Below are 24,010 nucleotides of genomic sequence, written 5' to 3'. Positions count from 1 at the left end.
TTGGCTCCCACGAGGCACTGGCAGGCTCTCCATGGGTGATGGCTGCCTCTCGAAGGCGAGGGCGCCACCTCCGTAGGTTCTCTATTTGTGGATGATTCTCTCTCCTCCTCTACGGATGCTGGCTGGTTCTCTTTTAAAAATGACTGGCCTGGCCCTAGCTGGTTTGGCTCAGTGGATAGAGCATTGGTCTGCAGGTTCAATGGTCATGTACCTTGGATGCGGCTCGATCCCGAATGCGGGGATGTGTGGGAGGCAGCTGATCAAAGTTTCTCTCTCATTGATGTTTCTGACTCTCCATACCTCTCCCTTCCTCTCTGCAAAATCAACAAAAAAATATATATTTTTTTAAATTACTTTATTGATTAAGGTATCACATATTTGTCATCAACCCCCCCCCCATTCCCCTCTCTAAAGTGTTAACTAAAATTTTTATTGGTAGTTCACCTCATGGTAAAATTGGTAACATATAATGAACCTAAAGCAGTCACATTTTAGTGCAAAAAAAGTAAAATTTAAAAGCTATCAAGATTACAGCATAAAATTTCCAAAAGCCTTCCAATATTTAAACCAAAAAAGGGGGGATGGTAGAAGAATATAATGTAAGGAAAATATCCTGTAAATAAGTTACATCTAGAAAATTTTTACTTTAGAAAATTAACTTTCATTTGTAATGCTAACAGCAAGACACCCAGGTAAAACATACATGGTGTCAAAACAAGCCAAAGGAAAATCGTTTGGGCAAAAAAATGAAAAAGGATCGCAAGTCAAATTTATAGAAAATATTCCTTTATTAACTTTTGGTCGAGAATATGTTTGTATATTTTCAGAAAACAACTCTGAGACCATGTGGATTCCTGCAACAGAGAGGAATTGACAGGAGTGCTCCAGCCATGAAGTCAGAAGAGAAACAGTCCAGAGATGGAAGACGCTGACCATGCCTTGCCATACTAGCAGTCAGCAGATGTGCGTCACTGCCGATTGCCCAGGACCAAACCAGAGAGGGTCAGACCTGCATTACCACCATTTGTCCACCATCCAGAACTGAAATATCATTGCTGTTATGAACACATAAACAACTGTTGGACATAGAAATCGGGACTCAAAAGAACTGTTGGCCCAGAAAGAAACTCACTATAGGGGTAGCAATGGTAAGATATGTACACATATAATACCTTAATAAAAAAATTTGGAAAAAAAAGAAAAAAGAAACTCACTATAGACTGATTCATTTGCCTCTCAGCATAACTATTATTGCTTGTCTCATTTTCGGTTCCTATAAGTGTATTCTTAGTGTCGCATGAGCTCACTCATCTGGGGGAAGGGATGAACGACATGGACTGAAGAACAAGAACAGCATTGATCAGACTGTCAGGCCTCAGAGGGAGGGTAGAGGAGGGTGGGGACAAGGGAGATAGATCAACCAAAGGACTTGTGTGCTTGCATGTGAGCCTAACCAGTGATCACGGACAACAGGGGGAGGGGGGCAAAATATATATTTTTTAAAATGACTGGCCTGAAGGCCATGGCTGGCTCTTAGAAAGGGGCATCTGGCTTTCTCTGGGGGGGGGAGGGGTGGCCTCTCCTTGGTTGGTGGCAGAGTCTCAGGAGAATATGGGCCGGCCTGCTTCATTGGCAATTTCCCGTGGAAAGAACCAGACTGCCAGTGTGTGGAGGGAGCCAGGTTTTTGGTGAGAGAACTGCTCCTCCACGGCCAAGGAGGAGCTCATCGAGGGGGTGGGCTGCGTGTCCTTGGGGGACACCTTCCCGCGGTGCTGGTGCCTCTTCCTCCCCAAGAACGACATCGTCTTCTGGGGCGAGGGTGACGCCTGGATGGGATTGTGTGGCCAGCCAGAAGGTTGCTATTGACCCCTGGTGACCTCCGCAAACTTGTGCCCTGTGTGATGAGGTCTGCGTAGCCTTCCCGGTGGGAGAAGGCATAGCTAGAGCGCCGGGCACGTGACTGCCGGCAAAGGTAGGGCAGAGGCTCCGCGGTGATCTCCTCAGCCTTCTCCTCCTCCTCCTCCTGCAGAGCAAAGGGGCAAGCAAGGGTCATCAGGCTCCCATACTCGGTTGAATACTCTCGGTCATCTGCTCCCAGCGGGGGCCATTCATCACCCTTGGTCACCATTCATTGGCCAGGCTCTTCCCTACCCAACTACAGTTCTCCCTGGGACCTAACTTTGGACCAGCCAATCACAGTCCTTCCCTGGGACTTAACTCTAGATCAGCTACCAGGTGCCTTAAGTGCCCTCGTATGGCAAAGCTGGGAGCGGTTAACCATGGGGCAGCCGTGTCTCCAGCCTGTGTGGCAGAACATAGCAGGTCTGTGGCCATATCTTGGCCACTATTTCAGTCAGGTCTCCAGCCCAGCCCAGCTGCAACTGGTCCTTCTAGTTTTTTGTTACCTGAGCCAGGAAGTCCCCCCAACCCCCATGCACATTTTTTCATTTGTGGTAAAATAGACATAAAATGTACCATTTTAACCATTTTTAAGTGCACATCTCAGTGGCATTAAGCACATTAACATTGTTATGCAACTATCACTTCCACCTCCAGAACTTCATCTTCCCAAACTGACCTTCTGTCCCCATTAAAAACGAGTCCCCGCCAGCCCCTGGCTCCCTCCATCTACTTTCTGTCCATAAATCTAACCCTCTAGGGACCTCCTATGCGTGGAATCACACAGTATTTGCCCTTTTGTGACTGGCTTATCTCACTGAGCATAATGTCCTCAAGGTTCGTCTACATTGTAACAGGGGTCAGAATTTCCTTGTTTTTAAAGGCTGAATAGTATTCTACTGTGTGGATGAACCACACTGCGTTTATCCATTCATCTATCGATGGACACTTGGGGTGTTTCTAAGTTCCCCTTTTTGCCTAAACCTTTTCCAGGTCACTTCTGTAATCTCAACCCCCAAGTCCTAGATAATTCACCGTGGAAGTCTGACCACGTCACTGCTGGAACCAGGCTGGCCGCCTCCGTCCCAGGAAGTATGGTTTCCTTCCTGAGCTCCTGGGGCCTATGATTTGCCCCTCCTGCGGGCACTGGGTGTGCACCTGGGTCTCCGACCCTTTACCCCCAGCTCCGTATCCCCTGGGAGTCCCTGCTCCCAGCACCAGCTCTGGTTGATGGGTCCCAGGAATGTGCAGGGGGGGACCCCAGCCACCCTCACCTTGGAGTGCGGCTTCTTGAGGGCCTGGCAAATGACAGGCAAGGCCAGTCTGGGCAGGGTGTTTAATGACACATTCAGCAGGACCACCAGCAGGGTGCAGGGGTGGGACAGCACGTGGCGGTCAGCATCTGGTGACAGGGCAGAGTCACAGCCTGGCCCAGGGTGAAGCCTCCCCAGAGCCTGCTCGGTGCCCCTTCTTCCAGACACCCCACCTCCTTCCTCACCTTCACCCCCAGAAGGCCTTTGTGCAAATCCTCTAAAGACACAGGCCCCACCCATTTCCAGGGCTGCCACCCTACTCCCTGCTGCGGGGTGGGGGTGGGGGGCTCACACAGAAAGGGGAAGGTCTTGGGGGAGATAGTGAAGAGCCAGAAGCTCTGGCTTGCCCACGTTGTCACCACGTAGAAGCAGATGCTGAAGAAGATGGCCAGCGCCGTCAGCACCGTCCAGTACTTGATGATGAGGATGACCTGGACGGGAAAGGAGGGGTGGAAGGCCATGGGGGCCGGAACACCAGGCAAGGCTACGTAGAGGAGGGTGGGGACCAAGCCCCCAGGTTCAAGGGGCACCTGCTAAGGCCTCTCAGGAAGGGTCACCAGGTGATGAGACCTTCAGGGTCTGTGCCCAAGTTCCCACCAGGGGTGGGGTGGGCAGCAGCCTGGCCTACCTCCATGGTGACGGACAGCAGGCCCGACAGGGCCACGACCACGGCAAAAGACTGATAGTCACTGAGGGGCCCAGCTGTGCCGTGACTGATCCACAGGGTCATGAAGAAGTTGACCAGGGAAGTGGCCATGCCGTGGACGAGGGCTCGGAGGAAGACGCAGTAGTTGAAGAGCTCATCCTTCTGGCCGGCAGTGTACAGCTGGGGCAGCTCCAGGCTCTGCTCAGCACTCACGTCCTGGGGGTGGGGGGGGTGGGGGGAGGGATCCTAGAGGTTGGTTGCACAGCAACATGCACGTGCTGGGCTGCTCTCGGGATGCCTGGATCATGTGCATGAGAATGGTGAGATGGAGAATTTTGTTATTGGTGTTTTGCCACCATTTTAAAACTTTTTTAAAAAAGGAAAGTCTCGTTCCTCAGGTCACACCAGGCATGCCTCAAGTGCCCATCATTAGCCACCTGTGGCTGGTGGCTCCCACCTGGACATCACAGGCAGGAGACACTTCCATCATCCTCAACATCCTACTGGACCAGCTGTTCTGGATCACTTAGCCAGACCCTCTCAGCGGGGAGGGCAGGGCAAACGGGAGAACCATCTTTTCTGACCCCCTCCCCACTGTGGGGCAGATGGGCAGACAGACGGGCAGACAGTGGGACTGAGATTTGGGAGCGGTCCCAAAAGGGCGGGGGTAGCTGGGCAAAAGGACTTCACCCCCTATCGGGGTGAGCTCCGGTGGGAACAGTTACATGGTAGTGGTCTAGGAGCCCTGCCCGCACCCCACCCCAGCCCCCCAGGGGCAGAAGGTGTGGCAGAGACAGGAGTATCTACAGGGAAGGAGGAGGCAAGGCCTCAGCCTGCTCACCTGCTCGAAGAGCCCAATGTACAGAACTGGGAGGCTGGTGTAGAGCAGGTTGAAAAGCACCAGGAACCAGCCCTCATACAGAGGCTAGGGAGGGGAGGGAGGGGAGAATGTGGCCAGTGGTCAGCCTTCAGATGCCAAATGGCCAGAAGCAGATGTGCTGTTCACCTGAGGAGACCCACCCAAGGTAGCTCAGCACCTGTGGAGGATTCCAGGTGAGTAAGAAAATTCGTTGTAATCAAGGGTTGGGTTAAGTGATGCTGGGAGGTAAAAGGCAAAGAGGAAAAGCAGGGCCTAATTCTCTTAAAACTGTGCTTTTGGGTATTTGTTTTCATTGGAGGGCTTCCATACAGAGCTACAGGAGGGAAAATGGCTAAAGAATGTGGTTTTTGGTCATTTTAGATTCATGGAGTCACTGATGGATGGGTGAGAGACTTGGAAGGGACCCTACAGACAATGAGCCCAGCTCCTTTCCCAATGCGCGAATCTAGTTCAGTTAAGGATATGGGTTTCAGCCCTGGCTGGTTTGGCTCAGTGGATAGAGCATCCGCCTGTGGACTGAAGGGTCCCGGGTTCTATTCTGGTCAAGGGCACATGCCTGGGTTGCGGGTTCGACCCCCAGTAGGGGGCATGCAGGAGGCAGCTGATCAATGATTCTCTGTCATCATTGATGTTTCTCTCTCTCCCTCCCCCTTCCTCTCTGAAATCAATAAAATTATATCTGAAAAAATAATAAAAATAAATAATTCCATAAATAAATGAGGGAGAAGGAATGGTTGGTTCTTCCTACAGAAGAATTCTAGTTACCAAAAGTAGAAAGATGGAACTCTGTCCTCCCTAAGCTCAGGAACAAGACAAGGATGCCAGCCCTCACCACCTCACTGGGAGTTCCAGCCAGAGCAAGTAGGTAAGGAAAGGAAATAAAAGGCACCCACACTGGAGAGGAAGAAGGAAAACTATCTCTATTGTCAGATGACATGCAGAAAGCCCCAAAGGAGCCACCAGAAACCTCCTGGAGCCAATGAAGGAATTCAGCAAATTTACAGAAAAACCATCTGTGTTTCCACACACCGGCAATGAGCAATCCCCAAAGGCCATTCAGAAAACAATCCCAGGTGCAGCAGCATCTAAGAGAATAAGATATCTAGACACAAAACAGTAAAACAAACGACGTATAGTTATCCAGGGTGCCTCTGTAAAGCTCCCTCTCAAACGCCTTGGTGTCAGTGACGGGGAGCTGATTCCCTGCCTCGGCCATCCATCTTCAGACAAGGCCCTTACACACAGGGGAAACCATCTCTCTATGGCTCTTCCGAGGTGCCAGCGGCACATCTGTTCCTCACCATGCTACTGTTGAGAGTCTTGAAGTCAGGGACCCAGCCCCCACAATCGTCTCTTCTCTGGGGCTCAAGCTTATCCTGTCTCCCCAAGAAAGATCTACCTTTGGAGAAGCTGCCCTGCCTGGCTTCACAGCTCAACTCTGTCAAATACCCCGGAAACTGTTGGGTACCCGGCTGGGCAGGAACGATGCCCTCCCTCTACCTGGACTCTGTACTTGGACGGATGCAGCCAGGGAAAAGGTTGCATGGCCCTTTGACCTCAGGCCAGCCCTGCCCACAGGACCCCAGGGTGTGAGCGAGCCTGCTGCCCTCCTGAGAACCATGAGAGGGGCCCAGCATCCCCGAGAATCCCCGAAGGGCTGTTCGCCCCAGCGCACCTGGGCAGTGAAGCCACTGTAGAAAGCGAACCAGACCTGAACCATCATGCTGGCCAGCGTCTTGTAGATGAAGTAGCGCAGGAACTTGCACACTCGCATGTAGGACCAGCGCCCGTGCACCAGCAGCAGCCGCCGCAGGAAGCGGAACTGGGCCAGCATGTAGTCGCTGTTCTGCACCACCTGCATGCCCTCCTGGCCCGCCAGCCCGACGCCGATGTCCGCAGCTGCGGGGGGACACGCAGCCTGTTGGCCCTGGGCCACCCCCAGCCCACACAGGCCTCCCCCCCCCCCGGCCGGCCGGGTGCCCACCACCCACTCTTGATCATGTTGACATCATTGACGCCGTCCCCGATGGCCAGGGTCACCACCTTCTGGTATTTCTTGACCAACGCCACCATCAAGGCCTTCTGCTTGGGTGTCACCCGGCAGCAGATGACGGCTTGGCATCGCGAGGCCAGTTCCACGAAGGCCCGCTCCCGCCGCACCTCGGGGCTCTCGGGGGTGTTGGGGTGCTTGTTCTTGGGCACCAGTCCCGGGCACCTCAGCTGGATCCCCAGGGTCTGCCACGTCAGAGAGGGGCGCCCCGCCTGCCGGAGGTCTGCCCTCTGCTCACCTGGCTCCTGCCGGGACTCCGCCACGTCCACGTTCCCATTTTGGACGAGCTCCTGGGCATCCTTGCTCAGGGACAGCAGCAGCTGGTCCTGGCCAGCAGGGAGGTGGGGGGAGGGGCGCGTCACTCTGCCCGCACCCCTTCCCTTCATGAACACCCCAACTGGCCACTCCTCCTGGCCCTGCCCCAACCCCAGGCTAGCCTTGACCTCATGGCTCCAGTCCCTGAGAACCATCTCTTGGTGTAGCATTCACTCTAGCTTTTCCGATAGTCCACGCCACCCCACCCCCAGTCTGCTGCTCCTCCCAGCCCCTCCCACGCGCCGGAGGCCCCACAGTGAGCCCTGAGCTGACACTGACCAGGAACTCTCCGTTAATGACCATGGCCGTTTTGACCTGTGGCAGGAACCGGTTCTTCAGGGACCCCTTGCCACTCAGCACGTTGTTGTTGCTCTCCCAGTAGGCCTCCAGGATCTGACTGCAGAGACCCACTGGGGCTCAGCCACAGCCGGGCACAAGCTTAGCTTCCTTCCATCCCCTCCCCAGCTGTGCCTCAGTTTCCCCCTCCGGGAATCCAGCCAGGTGGAGGCTGAGGACGTTCTGCAGACCCCAGGGCCACATCTGAGCCATGGGTGTCCCCGATCCCCCGCCCTCACCCTGCTCCCACCAGCTCGTCCACCCCCATCCCCACCCCCACTCCTTACACTATCTCCTTCTCCTCCAGAATGAGCATGTCCTCGGACAGCAGCTGGCAGGCAAAGCTGATATTCACTGCAGTCTCTGAAAACCAGCCTCGCTCAGCCCCTGGCAGCCCCTAGCCCAGGGCCATGCCCACCCTGCCCCACCCCCTGGCAACGGTGATTGGTTCAGAGGAGGGCATGGGACCCAGGCCGTCCAATGAGAGCCAACCCTGAGACTTGGGCTGCAGCTCTGGCTGGCTGGGGCTGGGCTATTAGAGGGAAGTGAGTCTGAGGCCAGGCATCATTAGATATATCATGCCTACAGCCCACAGGCACTTCTAGGAACTCACAGAAATGACTTAATTTCTTTTAAAATCAGAAGAAGAAGAAAAGTGAATGTGTTCCAGCCTGGACATTTGTCTTTATTCCAGCACAGCTGTAAACCGTCATTTTCAATCTTTCACGTGTATGTGCCTCCCGCCACAAAAGTGCTAATGTGGCCCTGCTGTCACCCATGCCCAGGGGGGTCCCAGAGAACCTGCAGTGGGTGGGGTAGAGTCAGGGCGCCAGGGCTAAAGGACCTGAAGTTCCACGCCCGCTTTTTCCTAAGTGGCTGGGCAACCTCCAGCAAGTGCCCTGAGGTCTCTGAACTCACTGGGCCCCTCTCCCACGCATGGGTAACCAGTTTCCAACTCATGGTGTTGCCATGAGGGCCAGATACTCCAGCAGTTCTTGGCACAGGGCTACCCATCTGAGGGAGGGGCCTGGGGGACCCCCACCAGTTCTGATCACCCTATTTCTCCCTTTCCCAGGATAAGGTGGGCGGCAGGGCTGAACCCATACAAGTGGAACAGGCTGGTGGTGATGCTTGGGACCCATATGCGTTCTCTCCCACCCATCTCCCTTCCCTCCCACCCATCTCCCTTCTCTCCCACCCATCTCCCTTCCCTCCCTGCTGGGGATGGCTGCCCTGCGACCTACCTTGCTTATCTCCTGTGAGTACCCACACTTTGATGTTTCCTTGCTTGAGACACTGGATGGTTTCAAGGATGCCGTCCTGGAGCCTGTCTTCAATGGCTGTGGCTCCCAGCAGCTGGGGGTGGAGGTGGGGGCCCAGGGAACAGACTGAGCAGGGACTCAGCTACCCGGGCAGCGGTGGGAGAGCTGGGGACCCACAGGGCTGGAACCAGGGAGCTGGAGCCCCCCCACCGCCCTGCCACGCCCACCTGGAGGTTCTGCTCCATCTCCTCGTACACTTGGTGCAGGGCCCGGGCCCGGTTCTGAAGGAGGGTGCTGGCTTCCTGGTGCCGCCGGCACCACTCCTGGTAGGTGTCCTCATCGACCCGTTTGTAGGCCAGGCACAGCGTGCGCAGGGTCTGCCGGGCAAAGGACTGGGGCCGCCCGGCAGGCAGGCGCCACCCTGTCACCACCCTGCCTCCTGGCACTTCTCCAGCCAGCACCTCTCTCTTTGCCTGGGCTCCCCAAACCTTGATCCCCTCCAGTCCGTCCTCCCCAGAGGGGGCTGGGCTCACGTGCTGCCATGCTCCCTAGTTGCAGTTTCAGCCCCCCAAGAGGTCCAGTTCTATTCTATCTCCAGAGCTCCCTACACGCTGTGCGGCCATTTCTAACTACCCCCGAAGACGCTCAGTGCAGCCCTGCCAGGCCCCTCCCCAGCCAGGGCTCCTCCAGCCCTTGACCCCCGCCTCTGCACCCTCCTTAGGAAAGTGCTCCCCACTCTGCCTCATTTTTCAAGGGGCTCTGGGGGTGGAGAGGGAACAGACAGAATCCTGTGGGTCTCCAGCATCTCCCCGAACCCCCCTCCCCAGAGGACCCAGAGATCCGGGGATGCCCTGGGGACTGGGTGGCCCCAAGAAAGGTATCTGTGGGCTCCTTCCTTCCCTCCTACCTCCCCATCTCCCAGGCTTTCTGCCCCAGGTCTTGCTTTTGCTCTTGACTGGAGGTGGGCCTCAGAGGTTGGGCTTGGCTATGACAGGGGCTCCCTGGCCATCAGAAGCTCCACACAAGCCTTTGCTCCTCTTGTGCCTCAGTTTACCTATCCGTTCCATGGGGCAGTTGAACCAAGCCATCTTGCCGAGCTCCTGGGCTCTGGGCCATTGTTCTGACTGCACTTGCTCAGTTCTTAGTCAGAGACCAGCCACCTGCCCCGGACTCCCCATCCTTGCAGAGCAGGGCACTCTGAGAAGTCCTGAGTGAGGCACTCAGGGCATTTTTTGCATAAACACTCCCCCGGGCCCTATGCTGGGGACCCAGCAAAACCCTTAGGGAACCCCAAAAGGTCAGGGCTGGGCCAGAGAGGGGTAACCTGGCGTGACATGACAGCCCCATGTTAGTGTCAGGTAGGAAAGTCTCCCTGGAGGTGGGGACCTGGAGGTGGCAGAGCCCTGAGGACCAAAAGATCCTGAGTGACAGAGTAGAGGAAGGCGTCCAAGCAGAGGGAACAGTGTGTGCAAAGGTCCTGGGGCATCACCTGAGCATGAGGAAAACTGCAAGCCGGAAACTAGCATCCTGGGAAACACCCTGGGGGGCGAGAAGAGCCAGCCCAGAGAGGTCAGCAGGAAGCGCAAAGACACGGCTTCGAAGGCTTGGCTGAGGGGTTTGGGCTTTATCCACAGAGACAAAACATTTGGGGCAGGAAGGCTGCCTGTGTCCCGGAACCCGGGCCTGGCTGGGAACGGGGCTCAGTATCCAGGGCCAAAGCCTAACCAGAGAGAAGCCTCGTGTGACTTACAAAAAAATGCCCCCCCCCGCCCCCGCCCCGTGCAGGTGTAGCTTGGAGTTCAGCTCCTCCCTGCCCATGTGTTCATGAGCACCCTGGACACCTGAGGCAATTTCTCTGCACATCCTCCTCCTCCTCCTCCTCCTCCTCCGCTCCTCCTCCTCTCCTCCTCCCCGCCCCCTCCCTCCCTCCCCACAGGGACTCACCGTTAAGGCCTCTTCCGTGGTCCCCTCTGTCAAGCCCTTCTTATTCAAGCGATCAAAGATGACAGTGTCTGCGCCTTTGGTGTAGAGGTAGATGGCGCCCTCGGGGTTTCGGACTGTGGAGGGAGAGGCTCGGCTGTGGGCTGTCGGTAAGCACTGCCCTTCCTGCCCACCTCCATCCCGGGCTGAGGGTGCTCACCCAGCACGGACATGCGCTTTCGGATGCTGTTGAAGTCCATCATGGCCAGGACCCGGTACACCCGCGCCTCCCCGAGCTCCGTCACCGTGATGCTGTCCTGCGTGCGCGCCGCGAACACGTAGCCGAAGTCCCGGGCCGCGGTGACCAGGGCCTCCTCATCAGGGGACGCTGCCTGGTACAACAGCTGGTCTGGTGGGGGAGGGGGCCACGGGAGTGGGCTGGGGGAGCACGTTCACTGAGAGCCTGCTGTCTTTTGGGGACCCCCCCACCCGTCTGCGGCAGGTTCCCCTTCCGTCTCCGTAGCCCAGGGGACGGGGTGGACACGGTGGGTGCTCACCAGATAGCGACAAGACAATGGTCTCTCGGGCCGGTACGACCTCTGGGCCAAATGAAAGGAGGTGGAGACTTGCGTCCCAGGCCAGATGGCCTTCCCCACCCAGTTCAGTGACGGAGCTCGAGCCCCGGGCGTGGGCACCCGCTGGGTCCAGAAGAGGTGGGGTTTGGGACACAGGCCTGAGAACCCTCTGGGCTGGATGACAGGAGGCCTGGGGCTGGACTGGACAGCCTCTGAGACCAGAAGACCCTGCAGGAGCCCAGGGTCTGAGCACCCTCACAGGGGGCGGCCCACACCCACTCACCGCCTTCCTCCTGCACCATCACCGTGTGGCAGATGGCCAGCAGGCGCCAGAACTCCTGCACCATCCTGTCCCTGTTGCCACACACCGCACTCAGGAGCCTCGCGTTTTGGAAGAGCAGCTTCCCATCCGCAAATTTGTTCCGGAGGTAGGGGTTCCGCTAGGGTGGGGACAAGCCGGTTCTGGGTAGGTCGCTGCCCGGCCACCCCTCCCCCCGCATCCAGTGCTACAGGGCCAGCACTCACCTTATGTGGGGTCTGCTCCTCCTCCTCCTCCTCCTCCCCCTCCTCGTCTGGGCCTGGGGAAAGACCCTGCTTCAGGCCTCAGCACCCCAGACAGCTTAGGGTCCCACCGTCCCCACCCCCAATGCCAGTCTTCCTAGGGTCTGGACTCTGAACCCTAAACAACAAAGGACCCCCAGCCTCAGCTTTGCCTTCTGCACAAAGGAGGGAAAGATGGGGCCCCATCTCCTGGGGGAATCTTTTTGTTGTGGTTAATCCTCACCCAAGGATATTTTTCCCATTTATTGTTAGAGCGAGTGGAAGGGAGGGGAGACAAAGAGAGAGAGAAACATCGATGTGAGAGAGACACATCAATTGGTTGCCTCCCACACGTGCCCCTACGGGGGCTGGGGGACCTGCAACCAAGGTAGGTGCCCTTGACCGGAATCCAATCTGTCACCCTTCAGTCCAAAAGCTGATGCTCTAACCACTGAGCAAACGGCCAGGGCTCCTGGGGGGTCTTAGAAAGACTGTCCGGAGAGGGATGCGGCCCCAGGGAGCACATCTTGTTTGAACTATTCATGGTGGTTTATAAAACTTGGCCGGCTACTTTGAAAAAGTGGATGATTTCAAATAAAAGTCTGGTCCCAGAAACACGAGAGAGAGAAGGAAAACAGAGAAACCAGCCCGGTTGATGCCACTTCCCACAGACCCCAGGGCTCGCTATCACCCACCTCCTAGGCCCTGGCTCGGGGTCAGGTGGCATTTCCATTCCTCATACTGATGACTGCCTGTGGCACAGATTATTCTCCAGCGGGTCCTCGGTCAGCTCCTGCTCTACCCCTGGTTAAAAACTAGCCCAGCGGCTGGCGAACTTCGCCCGGCACCCTTACCAGCGGCTCTGTGGCCTGCAAGCTAAAAAGAGTTTCCACATTTCTAACGGGTTGGAGGGAAACTGAAAGAAGAATATCGTCTCGTGAAACATGAAAACGCTATGAAATTCAGAACTGGTGTCCTCAGGAAAGTGTGTGACAATCAGAAGCAGAACACGCTATTGTGTGACACGTGAAGATGCCATGAATTTCAAACGGCAGAATCCACGTCAGAGGTCTGTGAAAACCAAGGTAACACTATTTCGTGACACGTAAACCGCTATGACATTCGAAGCTCGGCGTCCACACACAGCGGAGGCTGCCTTCCGGGGACAAGGGCTGAGCTGAGTCTCCACAGAGACGGGGCGGCAGGGGAAGCTAATAATATTGACTTGCTGACCCTGACTGGTGTGCTCAATGGTTAGAGCGTCTGCCCGAGCACTGAAGGGTCATGGGTCCGATTCCTGGCCAAGGGCACATAACTGGGTTGCAGGTTCGATCCCAGTCTGGTTGGGGTGCATGCAGGAGACAACCAGTCAATGTTTCTCAAATCCATGTTTCTCTCTCACTCTCTCTCTCTCTCCCCCCACCCGTTTCCCCTTCCCTTCCTACTCTCTCTAAAAAGCAATGGAAAGAATTTCCTCAGGTGAGGATTAAATTTGCACTAACTGGCCAGATTATTATGATTTCTGAACGCATAATAATCTGGCCACTCAGTGTATATCCTATATAATTAAAGGCTAATATGCAAATTGTCCCCTCGACCAGGAGTTCGACCAGCAGGCAGGCCAGCCAACTGCCCATGTCCCCTTCCCCTGGCCAGGTTGGCCGGACCCCACCCATGCACCAATTCATGCACCGGGCTATATATATATATATACTGAGTGGCCAGATTATTATGCGTTCAGAGATCATAATAATCTGGCCACTCAGTGTACATGTATATTAACTTGCTGGCCCGGTACAGGCATCGCTTGCTGACCCCCAAAGAGGATGCCTTTGGCTGCAGTTCTGAGCTTCAGATCTGGGGAGGTGTGCTGGGGGTGGGGCCCAGGCTGGGGCGGGTCAGCGGACCCTGAGGCCCACTCAGGTCTCCTGGTGATTGCAGTTCAGGGCTCCCCTGCGCCCAAAGGTCAGTCCTTGCTGGGCAGCGCCGTGGGGAAGGGACACGTCCGGGCAAGGCCCCACCGTAGACAATGCCGTTGATGCAGCACTTCTTGAAGGCCATGATGTTCTGTGTGAGCGTGCCGGTCTTGTCCGAGAAGATGTACTGCACCTGACCCAGCTGGTCGCTGAGGCTGGTGCTCCGGGCTCTGGCAGGCATGTCCTGGGGCGCGTAGTACATCTGCATGTCCCAGTTGATGAAGACGCTGTTCCCCAGGTAGATGAATTCGGTTCTGCAAACACACGCTGGGTCAGGCCTGGCCCAGAGCCCACCCACGCTCCCCCTTCTCTCTGGCTGAGTGGTGGGTGGGGAGGAGCCGCAGGGACTCACAGGATGAACATCGCCATGGGCACCGTGACGCTGAGTAGAATGAGGAAGCCCCAGAAGGTGAAGAAAGACTCGGTGGTCACACTATACGTGAGCTTCTCAGACACATAGTGGTGCTTGGCCTTGAATTCCTTCGCCTTGTCCCAGAAGCCCAAGGTCAAAGCCACAGAGATCAGCACCAGGGACAGGAAGATCTGCTCAGCAAACAGGAGATGGTGGAGCATGTGGAGGGGCCCAGGGCAGCACCGAGACACCCCAGGACCAGCCAACAGGGACACAGCCAGCGTAAAAGACAAACAGGAAATGAGAAGCCCCCGGCCCGAGTCCTGCCATCAGGATGGGGGAGTGGGGCTGGGGGAGGTGGCTGGCAGTCCCGGGGAGGGGCGGGGGGGCTTGCAGGGGTTTTGTGGCTGCTATTTTAAAAATTATATTACAACAATTTTTAAAAAGATCAAGTTGAGCCCTGGCTGGCATGGTTCAGTGGTTAGAGGGTTGGCCAGGGCACTGAAGAGTCTCGGGTTTGATTCCCAGTCAAGAGCACGTTCTTGGGTTGCAGGTTCAATCCCCACCTTGGTCAGGGTGTGGGGCACTTGTTGGAGGCAACCAGTCAATGTGTAGCTCTCACATGATCTCTCTCTCTCCCTCTCTCTCTCTCCCTCTCCCTCCCTCCCTCTCTCTCCCTTCCTCCCTTCTTCCCTCCCTCCCTCTCTTCCACTCTCTCTAAAAAGCAATGGAAGCCCTCAGTGGTTGAGCATTGACCTATGAACCAGGAGGTCACGGTGGGATTCCTGGTCAGGGCACATGCCTGGGTCTCGGGCTCGATCCCCAGTCGGGGGCGTGCAGGAGGCAACCGATCAATGATTCTCTCTCATCCTTGATGTTTCTATCTCTCTCTCCCTCTCCTTTCCTCTCTGAAATCAACAAAAATATATTTTAAAAAATAAAGATAAAATTGATTAGGCAAAGAGTTGAGAATTCCTATATAATAAAGAGGTAATATGCAAATTGACCATCACTCCAACACACAAGATGGCTGCCCCCATGTGGTCAAAGATGGTCGCCACAAGTTGGCCAGCAGGGGAGGGTAGTTAGGGGTGATCAGGCCTGCAGGGGAAGGCAGTTGGAGGTGACCAAGCCTGCAGGGGAGGGCAGTTGGGGGTGACCAGGCCTGCAGGGGAGGGCAGTTGGGGGCAACCAGGCCTGCAGGGGAGGGCAGTTGGGGGTGACCAGGCCTGCAGGGGAGGGAAGTTGGGGGTAATTGGGCAGGCAAGGGAGCAGTTAGGCGTTGATCAGGCTGGCAGGGGAATGGTTAGGGGGTGATCAGGCTGGCAGGCAGAAGCAGTTAGGGGCAATCAGGCAGGCAGGCAGGCAAGCAGTTGGGAGCCAGCAGTCCAGATTGGAGAGGGTGCAGGCTGGGCTGAGGGACACACACACACACACACACACACACACACACACCCGTGCACGAATTTTGTGCACTGGGCCTCTAGTTGTTAAATAAATGTCCATGGAGAGTAGGTGAGCATTTTATTATCTCCTGTGGATTTGGAAAAATGTCAGGATCAACATTTATTTTATAAAGACATTTTTTACGTAGCATGATTCTAAGAAGAGTCTTTGGCCCACAGACCTATCTGTAGGGTCAGGCTGCACATTTTGCAGCGGCGGGAAACTGAGGCCTGAAAAATGACACCAGGGCTCTGTCTATAGGGACCTTTCCCTTCCCTCTTCTGTGTCCTCCCAACCCCCAGGCTGGGGCTCAGGCAGCTCACCAGGATCACCAGCCTGTTCATCAGACGGTCTATCTTGGTTCTCTTCAGATGGATTGTGCCACAGTTCCTCATGATCTTCGTGTCTAAACCTGCAGGGTTTGCATCCATCTGTCTGTCCATCCATACATCCATTCATTCATGCACACATATACACCTATCCATCTGTCCATCTATTCACTCTTCCATCCATCCATCCATCCCATCTTCCATCCCTCTGTCACCCCCCCTACTCATCCATTCACCTGCCCAGCCACCCAGCCATCTACACACAAGCACCCCACTTTTCCAGCCAAGTAACAAGGGTGCTGGCTCAATGTGCACATTTCCACAGTTTTAGAGCCCAGGCCCCATAGGAGCCATGTCAGGAGCCCCACATCTTATGGCAGCAGACACACAGCAGCCAGGCCTGGCCTTGTGAGTTCTTGCCAACAATTTCAGGGTTCCCACCCACCCCCACCAGGAAAGCTCATGCTGCAGGGGCCCCAGAGCGGCGGTACCGGCATAGATGACCAGTCCATAGCAGGTGTCTGTGTTTCGGATCTTGCAGCCACGTAGGAGGATATTGCCACTGTCCAGGGAATATTTCTCGCCCTTCCACTTCAGGCACCCCATAAAGTGGTGCATCTGACTGTTGGGTTCCTCACACACCACCTTGCCTATGGGCGACAGGGCAATCAGGGAGCCGAGGGCATGGCTGGGGTCAGGCCACCTCTCGCCAAAGCAGGGCGGGGCAGGGTGTGGGGAACATTCTGTCACCTTCTGGCTCTAGCAACCCTCAAGGGCCCTGCACTGCCCCAAACTTGACCCACTGGCACCTCCACCCCCTTGCCATGCAGCTTCCTCCTGGATGCTCCCAAGCTGGCTCTGCTAAGCCTCAGGGTTCTTGTGCACGCTCTTCCCTGTGCCAGGACGCACACCTCCTCAGGGAAACCCTCTCCGACCCTCCAGCCAGATCAGGTCCCCACCCCCACCCCACCTCACTCCCTGAGTCCCCTTCCTCCGGGTTACAATCCTGGGAGGTCAGCAGACATTTGTTCCTGCCGTGGTGTCATGAATCCCTGTGGGTTCTGTGAGAGGAGGTGCCAGCCTCATCTCCTTCATGCTGGGGACCCTGGGGCCTAGCCAGCACCTGGCACACAGGGCCTGGCCTCCGTGTAAGCGAGGCTTTTTCTCAGATGTCATGAAAACAAATGTAACCAACGCTTGAATATCAAGAGCAAAAGGGCTGTGTGTGAGAGAAAGATTCTGCTCTAGGACCCAATTTGATTACCTTGTCTTTGCAATAAGACAGGAAAAAAAAAATAAGGAACCCCCTTGCTGGGCTCTGGCGAGCAGTAGCTTTACCCACAGTCTCACTTTCCCGGTGGAAAATAAGAAGTTGGGACGGATGGGTCGGTTCCCTGTCTGTGTGCACAGAGGCTGCCTTTTTGATTAAACAACCAAAAACATTTGCTTTAATGTGATCACGTTTTAAAAGTAAAATGTAATGCCTGATCAAATGGTGCAGCATGTTTTCTAACAATAACAGCAAACGCTCCGACTGTTACATGGATTTAAAGGACATGAAATGGGCCTGGATAACCTGGCCTATTAAAAGCTATTGTGGCCGAAACCAGTTTGGCTCAGTGGATAGAGCATTGGCCTGCGGACTCAAGGGTCCCAGGTTCGATTCCGGTCAAGGGCATGTACCTTGGTTGCGGGCACATCCCCAGTAGGGGGTGTGCAGGAGGCAGTTGATCGATGTTTCTCTCTCATCGATGTTTCTAACTCTCTATCCCTCTCTCTTCCTCTCTGTAAAAAAACCAATAAAATATATATTTAAAAAATAAATAAATAAAAAATAAAAAAAATAAAAGCTATTGTGCCCTGGCTGGTGTGCCCAGTGGTTAGAGTGTCGGCCTGCACATTGAAGGGTTGCAGGTTGGATCCCCGGCCCGGTTCAGGTGTGTGCGGGGGCGGGGGGGGGGGGGAACCAATCGATGTGTCTCTCTCACATCAATGTTTCTCTCTCTCTCTCTCTCTCTCTCTCTCTCTCCCTCCCTCCTTTCCATTATCTCTAAAAATCAATGGAAAAAATATCCTCAGGTGAGGATTAACAACAAAAAAATTATTTCAACCCCCGACACCCCCGTAGACCCCGTCACCATCCCCAAACCCAGTGAAATGGGGAGCTCCCATGCCTGCGGCACAGAGGGGCAGACCAGGCCCAGATGGGGTGGATGAACTCGCCACCTCTCACCTTGGAAGGAAGCCATCTTCCTTTCATCGGTCAGCGCCTGGTGCGTGACCACCGGGGCCTGCCGGAACTTCAAGTTGGTCTCCCTGGTGACGAGAAGAGGAGTGAGGTGAGAGGGAGGGACAGACAGCACCCAGGCAAGGCGCCCCCAGCCCCCTTCCAGAGTCACTCAGACATTTTCACGGAGCCCCTACGGCGGCTCAGATGCCCATCAGGAGGCTGAGGCCCAGAGAGGGAGGGCCTGGCCCACATTCACGCAGGACGTTTGAGAAATGGCTAAGGCCGGACCCCAGGCCTTCTCGGTGCTGGACAGCCGCACCTGGAGCACAGGGGGCCCCCAGAAATGTTGGTGCAAAGAAGGTGGGTCCCTTTCTCTGACTGGATGTGACTGCCCCTGCCACTTGCAGGTCCCCCACAAAGGCTCCCAGGATGTGACCCAAATACCCCCGTGGGCTGGGGACCACATTGTGTGGCCATTGGGGAAGGCCCGCCGGCCCAGGCCCCCAGCCCCTAGTGAGGACCTGTGCTCACCCGTCGATGTCTGCTGTCTCCACGTAGCACAGACTGCTGGGCTCCGTGCTGGCCAGCAAGAGCACATCGGCCTGGGGTGGGAGCGGGAGGGGAGGAGGAAGAAAACAGCGCTGGGAGAGGGGGGCGTGGGCAGGAGAAAGACAAGCAGGGAGGCAGCCCTCCCCCGGGAGCGGGGCGTTCTGAGCCCGGCTGACACCAGCTCACCGGGACAACGCTGTCTTTGTGCAGACAGACCAGGTCCCCCACACACAGGTCCTTCCATTTTCTCCACAGAAAGCTGTAGGGGGTGGGCAGCAGGTGTGAGAGGGGGCCCAGCCAGGCCTATCTTTGGAACCCTTAACCTCCCCCCGCCCCGCCCCCCAAACTGGAAGGACAGCGGGGGCAGGGGCTGCAGCCGCCCCTCTGGTGCTTTTCTTCCCTGCCTGCCCACCGGCAGGTCTTTGTGGGGGACTCTCAGCCCACACGGGAAGTCCAACCTTCCCTAACCTTGCCTCCTCCACCCCCTTCAGCATCCAAGTCCCTTCAGACCCTTCAGCGGAACCCTCAGCCCTGCAAGGGATCACGCTCAGGTCCCAGCCTCTTTCCCCATCACAGGGCCCAGCCCTTAGCCTGGTGACAGCGGGCTGGGTCCCTGAGACATCAGACTCCACCAGGATGTCCTGGGGAAGGAGGTTTCTGGGCACTCTGCTGGGCACCCCTCCCTGATATGCCCCCCCCCCCCAGCTGTGCTGGAGTCCCTGTCCTCAGGATGCACCGCACACAGCGCCAGCGGCCTCACCTGCTCCCCACCAGCATCTGACAGGGCCTGTTGTTGATGGTCCTGTCACTCCTGTGTCGGCCCTGAGTCCACGGAGGTGTGTCAGAGGGTGGCCCCGCCCCTGCCCTGCCCCCGCCCAGGATGATCCCACCCCCAGCCATGCCCCTAAACTGCCCCACACCACCTGATAGTGAGCCCACACCAGCCACATCTGTCCAGGGACGCTGATGGAGGAAGGGGGGCTGCTGGGATAACTACTATGAACAGGAAGCACGGTCCACCTATTACCCAGTGTGGCACCGAGGGCCAAAGAGCTATGGGACATCTGTCAAGGACCACACCCTGCCCCCAGCCCCCTCACAACTGACCCTGGACCCCACTTACGATGTCATCGGCCAGGTCTCGGGTGGCCCGGATGATGAGGAGGCAGATGAACGGGGCGAAGAGGGTGAACCAGGGCAGGGTGGAGACCTCGGGGATGCCCTGGCACAGAGGTTGGGTCATGCCGGGAAGGCGACACTGAACCACCATCCCAAACACTGCCCCAAACCCCTTCCCCCCGCCCTCCTACCCAGCCTCTCAACCTGGCATCCTGTGTCCCACCTGCCAGCCCCCTGGGCTCCAGGCTGGTCACCTCCCCCTACAAATCCTGGGACAACTGCCCCTCTGTGTCCTCTTCTCCCTAGCAACCTCATCTCCCTGCCAGGCCCAGCTCCCAGGTCACATCCTCCAGGAAGCCCTACCAGCCCCAAGTCTGTTCCCTCTCCAGAGCCTCGGCTTTCCTGTTTCCCTCCCTGTAACCCTGCTCCTCCCAGTCACCCTTCAGGCCTGAGCTCCAAGTGAGCCCAGACCAGCCTGGGTTGGGGAGAGGGTCCGCTTTCCATCACTGGTCCCCTCCATGTGATTTAATGGCAGTGGGCGTCAGGGCCACCGTCAAGGCCTAGCATGGGGCCGGCACACAGTGTGTTTATTGCATCGATGGGTAAAAGCAGAGGGGGTCAGAGCAATGAGAACTGAGTGGGGGTCCGGGCGCTCGGTGAGCTGCCCACTCACTGAGAGAGGGAGCTGCCCAGGTGGGACATCTGCCCACCTGGCAGGGCCACCCAGGTGCTGGGAAGTGGCCCAGCAGGTCCTGAGAACTGCTCTCAACCCTGCTTTCCTCCTTACCCTTTGGGGTCAGCTCAGTGGGCTGAGGCCAAGAGGGTCATGTGGCCACGGCTATCCATCCCCGGGAGGGATTGTGCCCTCCTTGGACCCAGAGGAGCCACTCATGCACCTTCATCATTGAACATACACTGAGAGCATCTTCTGTGTACCAGGCCGCGGACTGAGCAGCGGAGACTCAGCCACGAGGGTGCTCCCAGTGTGTGAGGAGCCAGACACCGACCCCTCCTCCCAATCGCACAAACACACACTTGAACCTCCCTGTGTCTACAGAGCCATGTGGCAAAGCTGGTCAAGGAGGCTTCCTGGAGGAGGCAATGTGAGCCGATGGAAGGAATGGTATGGGCTCAGGTGCTTGTACTGACCCCCGGAGCCACCCCTCTCCTGCCCCACCTGGAGAATGATGATAAAGAGGAAGTAGAGGTTGGACATTCGGTGGAACTGCTCGTACAGGTTTAAGGGCAGGAAGGAGAAGAAGTTGTACTTGGCTGTGTGGATGATGTTGCCCTGGAATGAGAGCCAGCAGAGAGGTGCTGCCCAGGCCAGGCCCCCACCTTAGCCTCACCCTGCCCTTTGACCACAATCGGCAATAATTCAACGAGTGCATGGAAAGCCTCGAGCCAGTATTAACTATCTACCGTGAGCCAGCTCTACTGAGCGCCTGCTGAATGCAAAGCCTTCACAGCAGCATTACGGAGTGCCAATTGAATGCAAAGCCTTGAGCCATCAGTAATGGAGCCCCTACTGAATGCAAAGATTCATCAAGTAGGGCTGTGACCCCAGTATTTCCCAAAGTGAGACACACCCAGGGGGATTTTAGGCAGAGTCTGATGGACACATTGTCATTTGAAGGTTTCGTATTTTCTTTTTCTTTTTTTTAATATGTTTTTATTGATTTCAGAGAGGAAGCGAGAGGGAGATAGAAACATCAATGAGGGTGAGGGCATATATGGGAGTGGGGTGGGGGGTGGCAATGGTAAGATATGTACACATATAATACCTTAATAAAAAAAATTGGAAAAAAAAAAAGAAAGAAAGAAACATCAATGATGATAAAGAATCATTGATTGGCTGCCTCCTGCACACCTCCTACTGGAGGCCAAGCCCACAACCAGGGCATGTGCCCTGACCCGGAATCAAACCATGACCTCCTGGTTCACAATTGGATATTCAACCACTGAGCCACGCCGGCTGGGCAGTATTTTCTTATTTTGAGGTGAACTGGGGTAGGGCTAAGGAAACAGTGGAAACTCCAGCACCAAACTGGTGATTCATTCGTGATTAACACTCAGTGTGTGCGGGAGAGGAGGCTGGTTGGGAGGAGGTAGCAGAGGGCGGGGGGGGCTGGGGCCACCCACCTTGTACTTCTTCCTCCGCCAACACAGGAAGACCTTCTCCTTGAACTGGTCGTTGTAGGTCCGGCTGTTGGCCTTCACCTCCCAGGTGAACGCTGAAGCCAGAGAGAGCAGGGTGTGGCATGGGGTGCAGTGAACACGGCCTAAGGATCCCCGGAGGAGGTCTAATGGGTCCCAGGGGAACCGCCATGGATGTGGGAGCTGGTAAACAAACACCACCCTGGGCCAGTCCCTAGGCTCAGAGGACGGGCCCTGAAGATCCGTTCACGCCACTCCTTCTACAGAGGGGGCGCAACAGGCCTGGTGCCCGGCTCCGAGGGGAGGCTCCTCACCCAGCCTGCGGCCCAGCTGTTTCAGGTCTGCAGCCCCCAATTCCGGAGTCTCACATTCAGTTATGGGACTTAGGACTATTTGTAACCCAATGAGAACTCCATGCTGGGCCTGTTGAATGGACTGGGTGGGGGGGTCTCCTCATCCCCATATTTCAGCCACTATACTCTGCAATGCCCCTTAGCTTACTCTACAGATCCCACACCCCACCCTTGACCCCAAAACATGCACCTGAGTTCTCCTTCTCAACGTCCTCGCCGTGGGCCAGGCTGCCCATGCTGGTGGGGCTGTCGGGAGAGGGCGCAAGGTCACACCAGTTGCCCAGCTCTTGCCACACAGTGTCCATTACCCTGCCCTCTCCAAAATGTCACCTCCCACCTCCATCGGTTGCCACCTTCCCAGATCTGAAGGTCCAGCCGATGGCTGTGTGTCCTTCCCTGAATATCTGGGGCCTCCACTGATCCCCATGTCCACCTGCAACAGCCCCATTCCACCAGTCCCTCCAGCTACCAAGCTGAAGTTGCCTTGACTTCCATTACAGCAGGTCTCCAGAATGGATTCTACCTCTGGCTGCTGCTGCCCACCCCCAGGTCCATCCTCTGGCCAGGCCACCATTGCCTCTCCTGGGATGGCCACACCCACCTCCCCCTGGGTCTCCCTGCTGCCCCCTCTTAACCCATTTCCACAAAGGACACAATGCCCAGCCCAGTGAGGGGCTCCGTTAGTGTTTGTGGACTGATTACATGGGCCCTAGAGTTATTCATTAATTGCTAAGCTTGTACAAAGGGCCAGGCTGCTCTGAGAGGTCTCCACGTGGCCTCAGGGCAGTGAACTGTAGTGGAGGCAGACACCAGACTTCCCACGGCCTCCCATCAGTGCCAGGAATTGGTCTCACCAGAGGGCCCTCCGCAGCTCTCCGAGCCCTGGCCGGGGCTGCTCCCTCTGCCCTGCCCTGGGGGGAGCACCCTTCCCGCATGCCCAGGCACTGCCTCCTCACCCTTCCGGTCTCCGTGCACAGTTCTCAGACAGGCCGGACTTCTTCAGGCAACTTCTCTGGGCTCCCCCTCTACCTGGGGTGTCCCCCATCCCAGATCTCTCACCTTCTCTCCTCTGCTTCTCTCCCTTTTAGGTCAGGATGGCTGGTGTCTGAGTCACCGGTTTCCCTGGAGCCGTGAGGGAGACCTGGCCCAGGGCCAGCTCTAAAGCTCCTGGGAGCCTGAGCTGTGCCTTGTCTATTCCCCAAAGGAGAAGTGAGGTTCAGCCAGTGGGACCTGGAGCCCAGGAAGACTCCGTGCAGACTTGGGGGGGGGGGCGGAGGGGGGTTGGAGATGTGCTGGGATGGCCAGAATTCACCCAAAACATATCTGGGGTAGGAAGACGTCCTAGTGCTTGCCCCGTCCTCATTTCCACTCAGCTCACCCAATCACCCCATTAGCCATCCCCCCACCCCCACCCCCACACACACATAAGGAAGCCTCAAAGCGAAGGATTCCAGGCCCAACCTCCCTGCCCTGGGGCCTCCCTGAGACAGAGATCCCCTTATACAGACAAGAGTCCGAATCCCCTCCAGAAGGTGGGGCCAAGAGAAGTCAGGGCAGGGCCTTGCAGGGAGGGCCTGGGTAGGGGCGAGGTAGGATGGGTCCATGGGTGAGGCCAGGAAAGAAGCAGAGCCTGGGATCATCTCGGGAGTGGTGCCAGCCTAGGGGTGTTGCCGTGGGTGAGGGGCTGCAGTGGGTCAGTGGGTGGGGGTCTTGCACTAATGGAGAGAGGGGGTGTTTTTATTGACATTTTTAGAGAGAAGAAG

At 56.4% G+C, this 24,010-nt stretch overlaps 1 protein-coding gene across 1 annotated transcript; it reads right to left on the bottom strand.

Moving 5' to 3' along the window:
• Positions 1–1,287: 1,287 nt before the first annotated feature.
• Positions 1,288–22,802, bottom strand: ATP8B3 (ATPase phospholipid transporting 8B3). The gene is made up of 29 exons (XM_054718367.1): positions 22,771–22,802; positions 22,438–22,556; positions 21,880–21,971; positions 20,915–21,028; positions 19,742–19,840; positions 19,379–19,440; positions 18,805–18,877; positions 18,601–18,671; positions 18,073–18,155; positions 16,331–16,489; positions 15,834–15,922; positions 14,065–14,255; positions 13,753–13,966; positions 11,722–11,745; positions 11,472–11,636; positions 10,842–11,025; positions 10,646–10,758; positions 8,929–9,093; positions 8,684–8,795; positions 7,727–7,802; positions 7,383–7,500; positions 6,730–7,114; positions 6,414–6,637; positions 4,700–4,783; positions 3,841–4,074; positions 3,505–3,643; positions 3,174–3,301; positions 1,868–2,023; positions 1,288–1,311 (listed from the first exon to the last, which is right to left on the bottom strand). Exons 1-29 carry the CDS (start codon positions 22,800–22,802, stop codon positions 1,288–1,290), a joined length of 3,729 nt encoding a protein of 1,242 aa, XP_054574342.1.
• Positions 22,803–24,010: the final 1,208 nt, after the last annotated feature.

The sequence above is a fragment of the Eptesicus fuscus genome, chromosome 6, assembly GCF_027574615.1.
Source record: "Eptesicus fuscus isolate TK198812 chromosome 6, DD_ASM_mEF_20220401, whole genome shotgun sequence".
In the NCBI taxonomy this organism is placed as follows: Eukaryota; Metazoa; Chordata; class Mammalia; order Chiroptera; family Vespertilionidae; genus Eptesicus; species Eptesicus fuscus.
The sequence above is the reverse complement of the archived record's forward strand: the minus strand, read 5'-3'. Positions and strand labels throughout refer to the sequence as shown.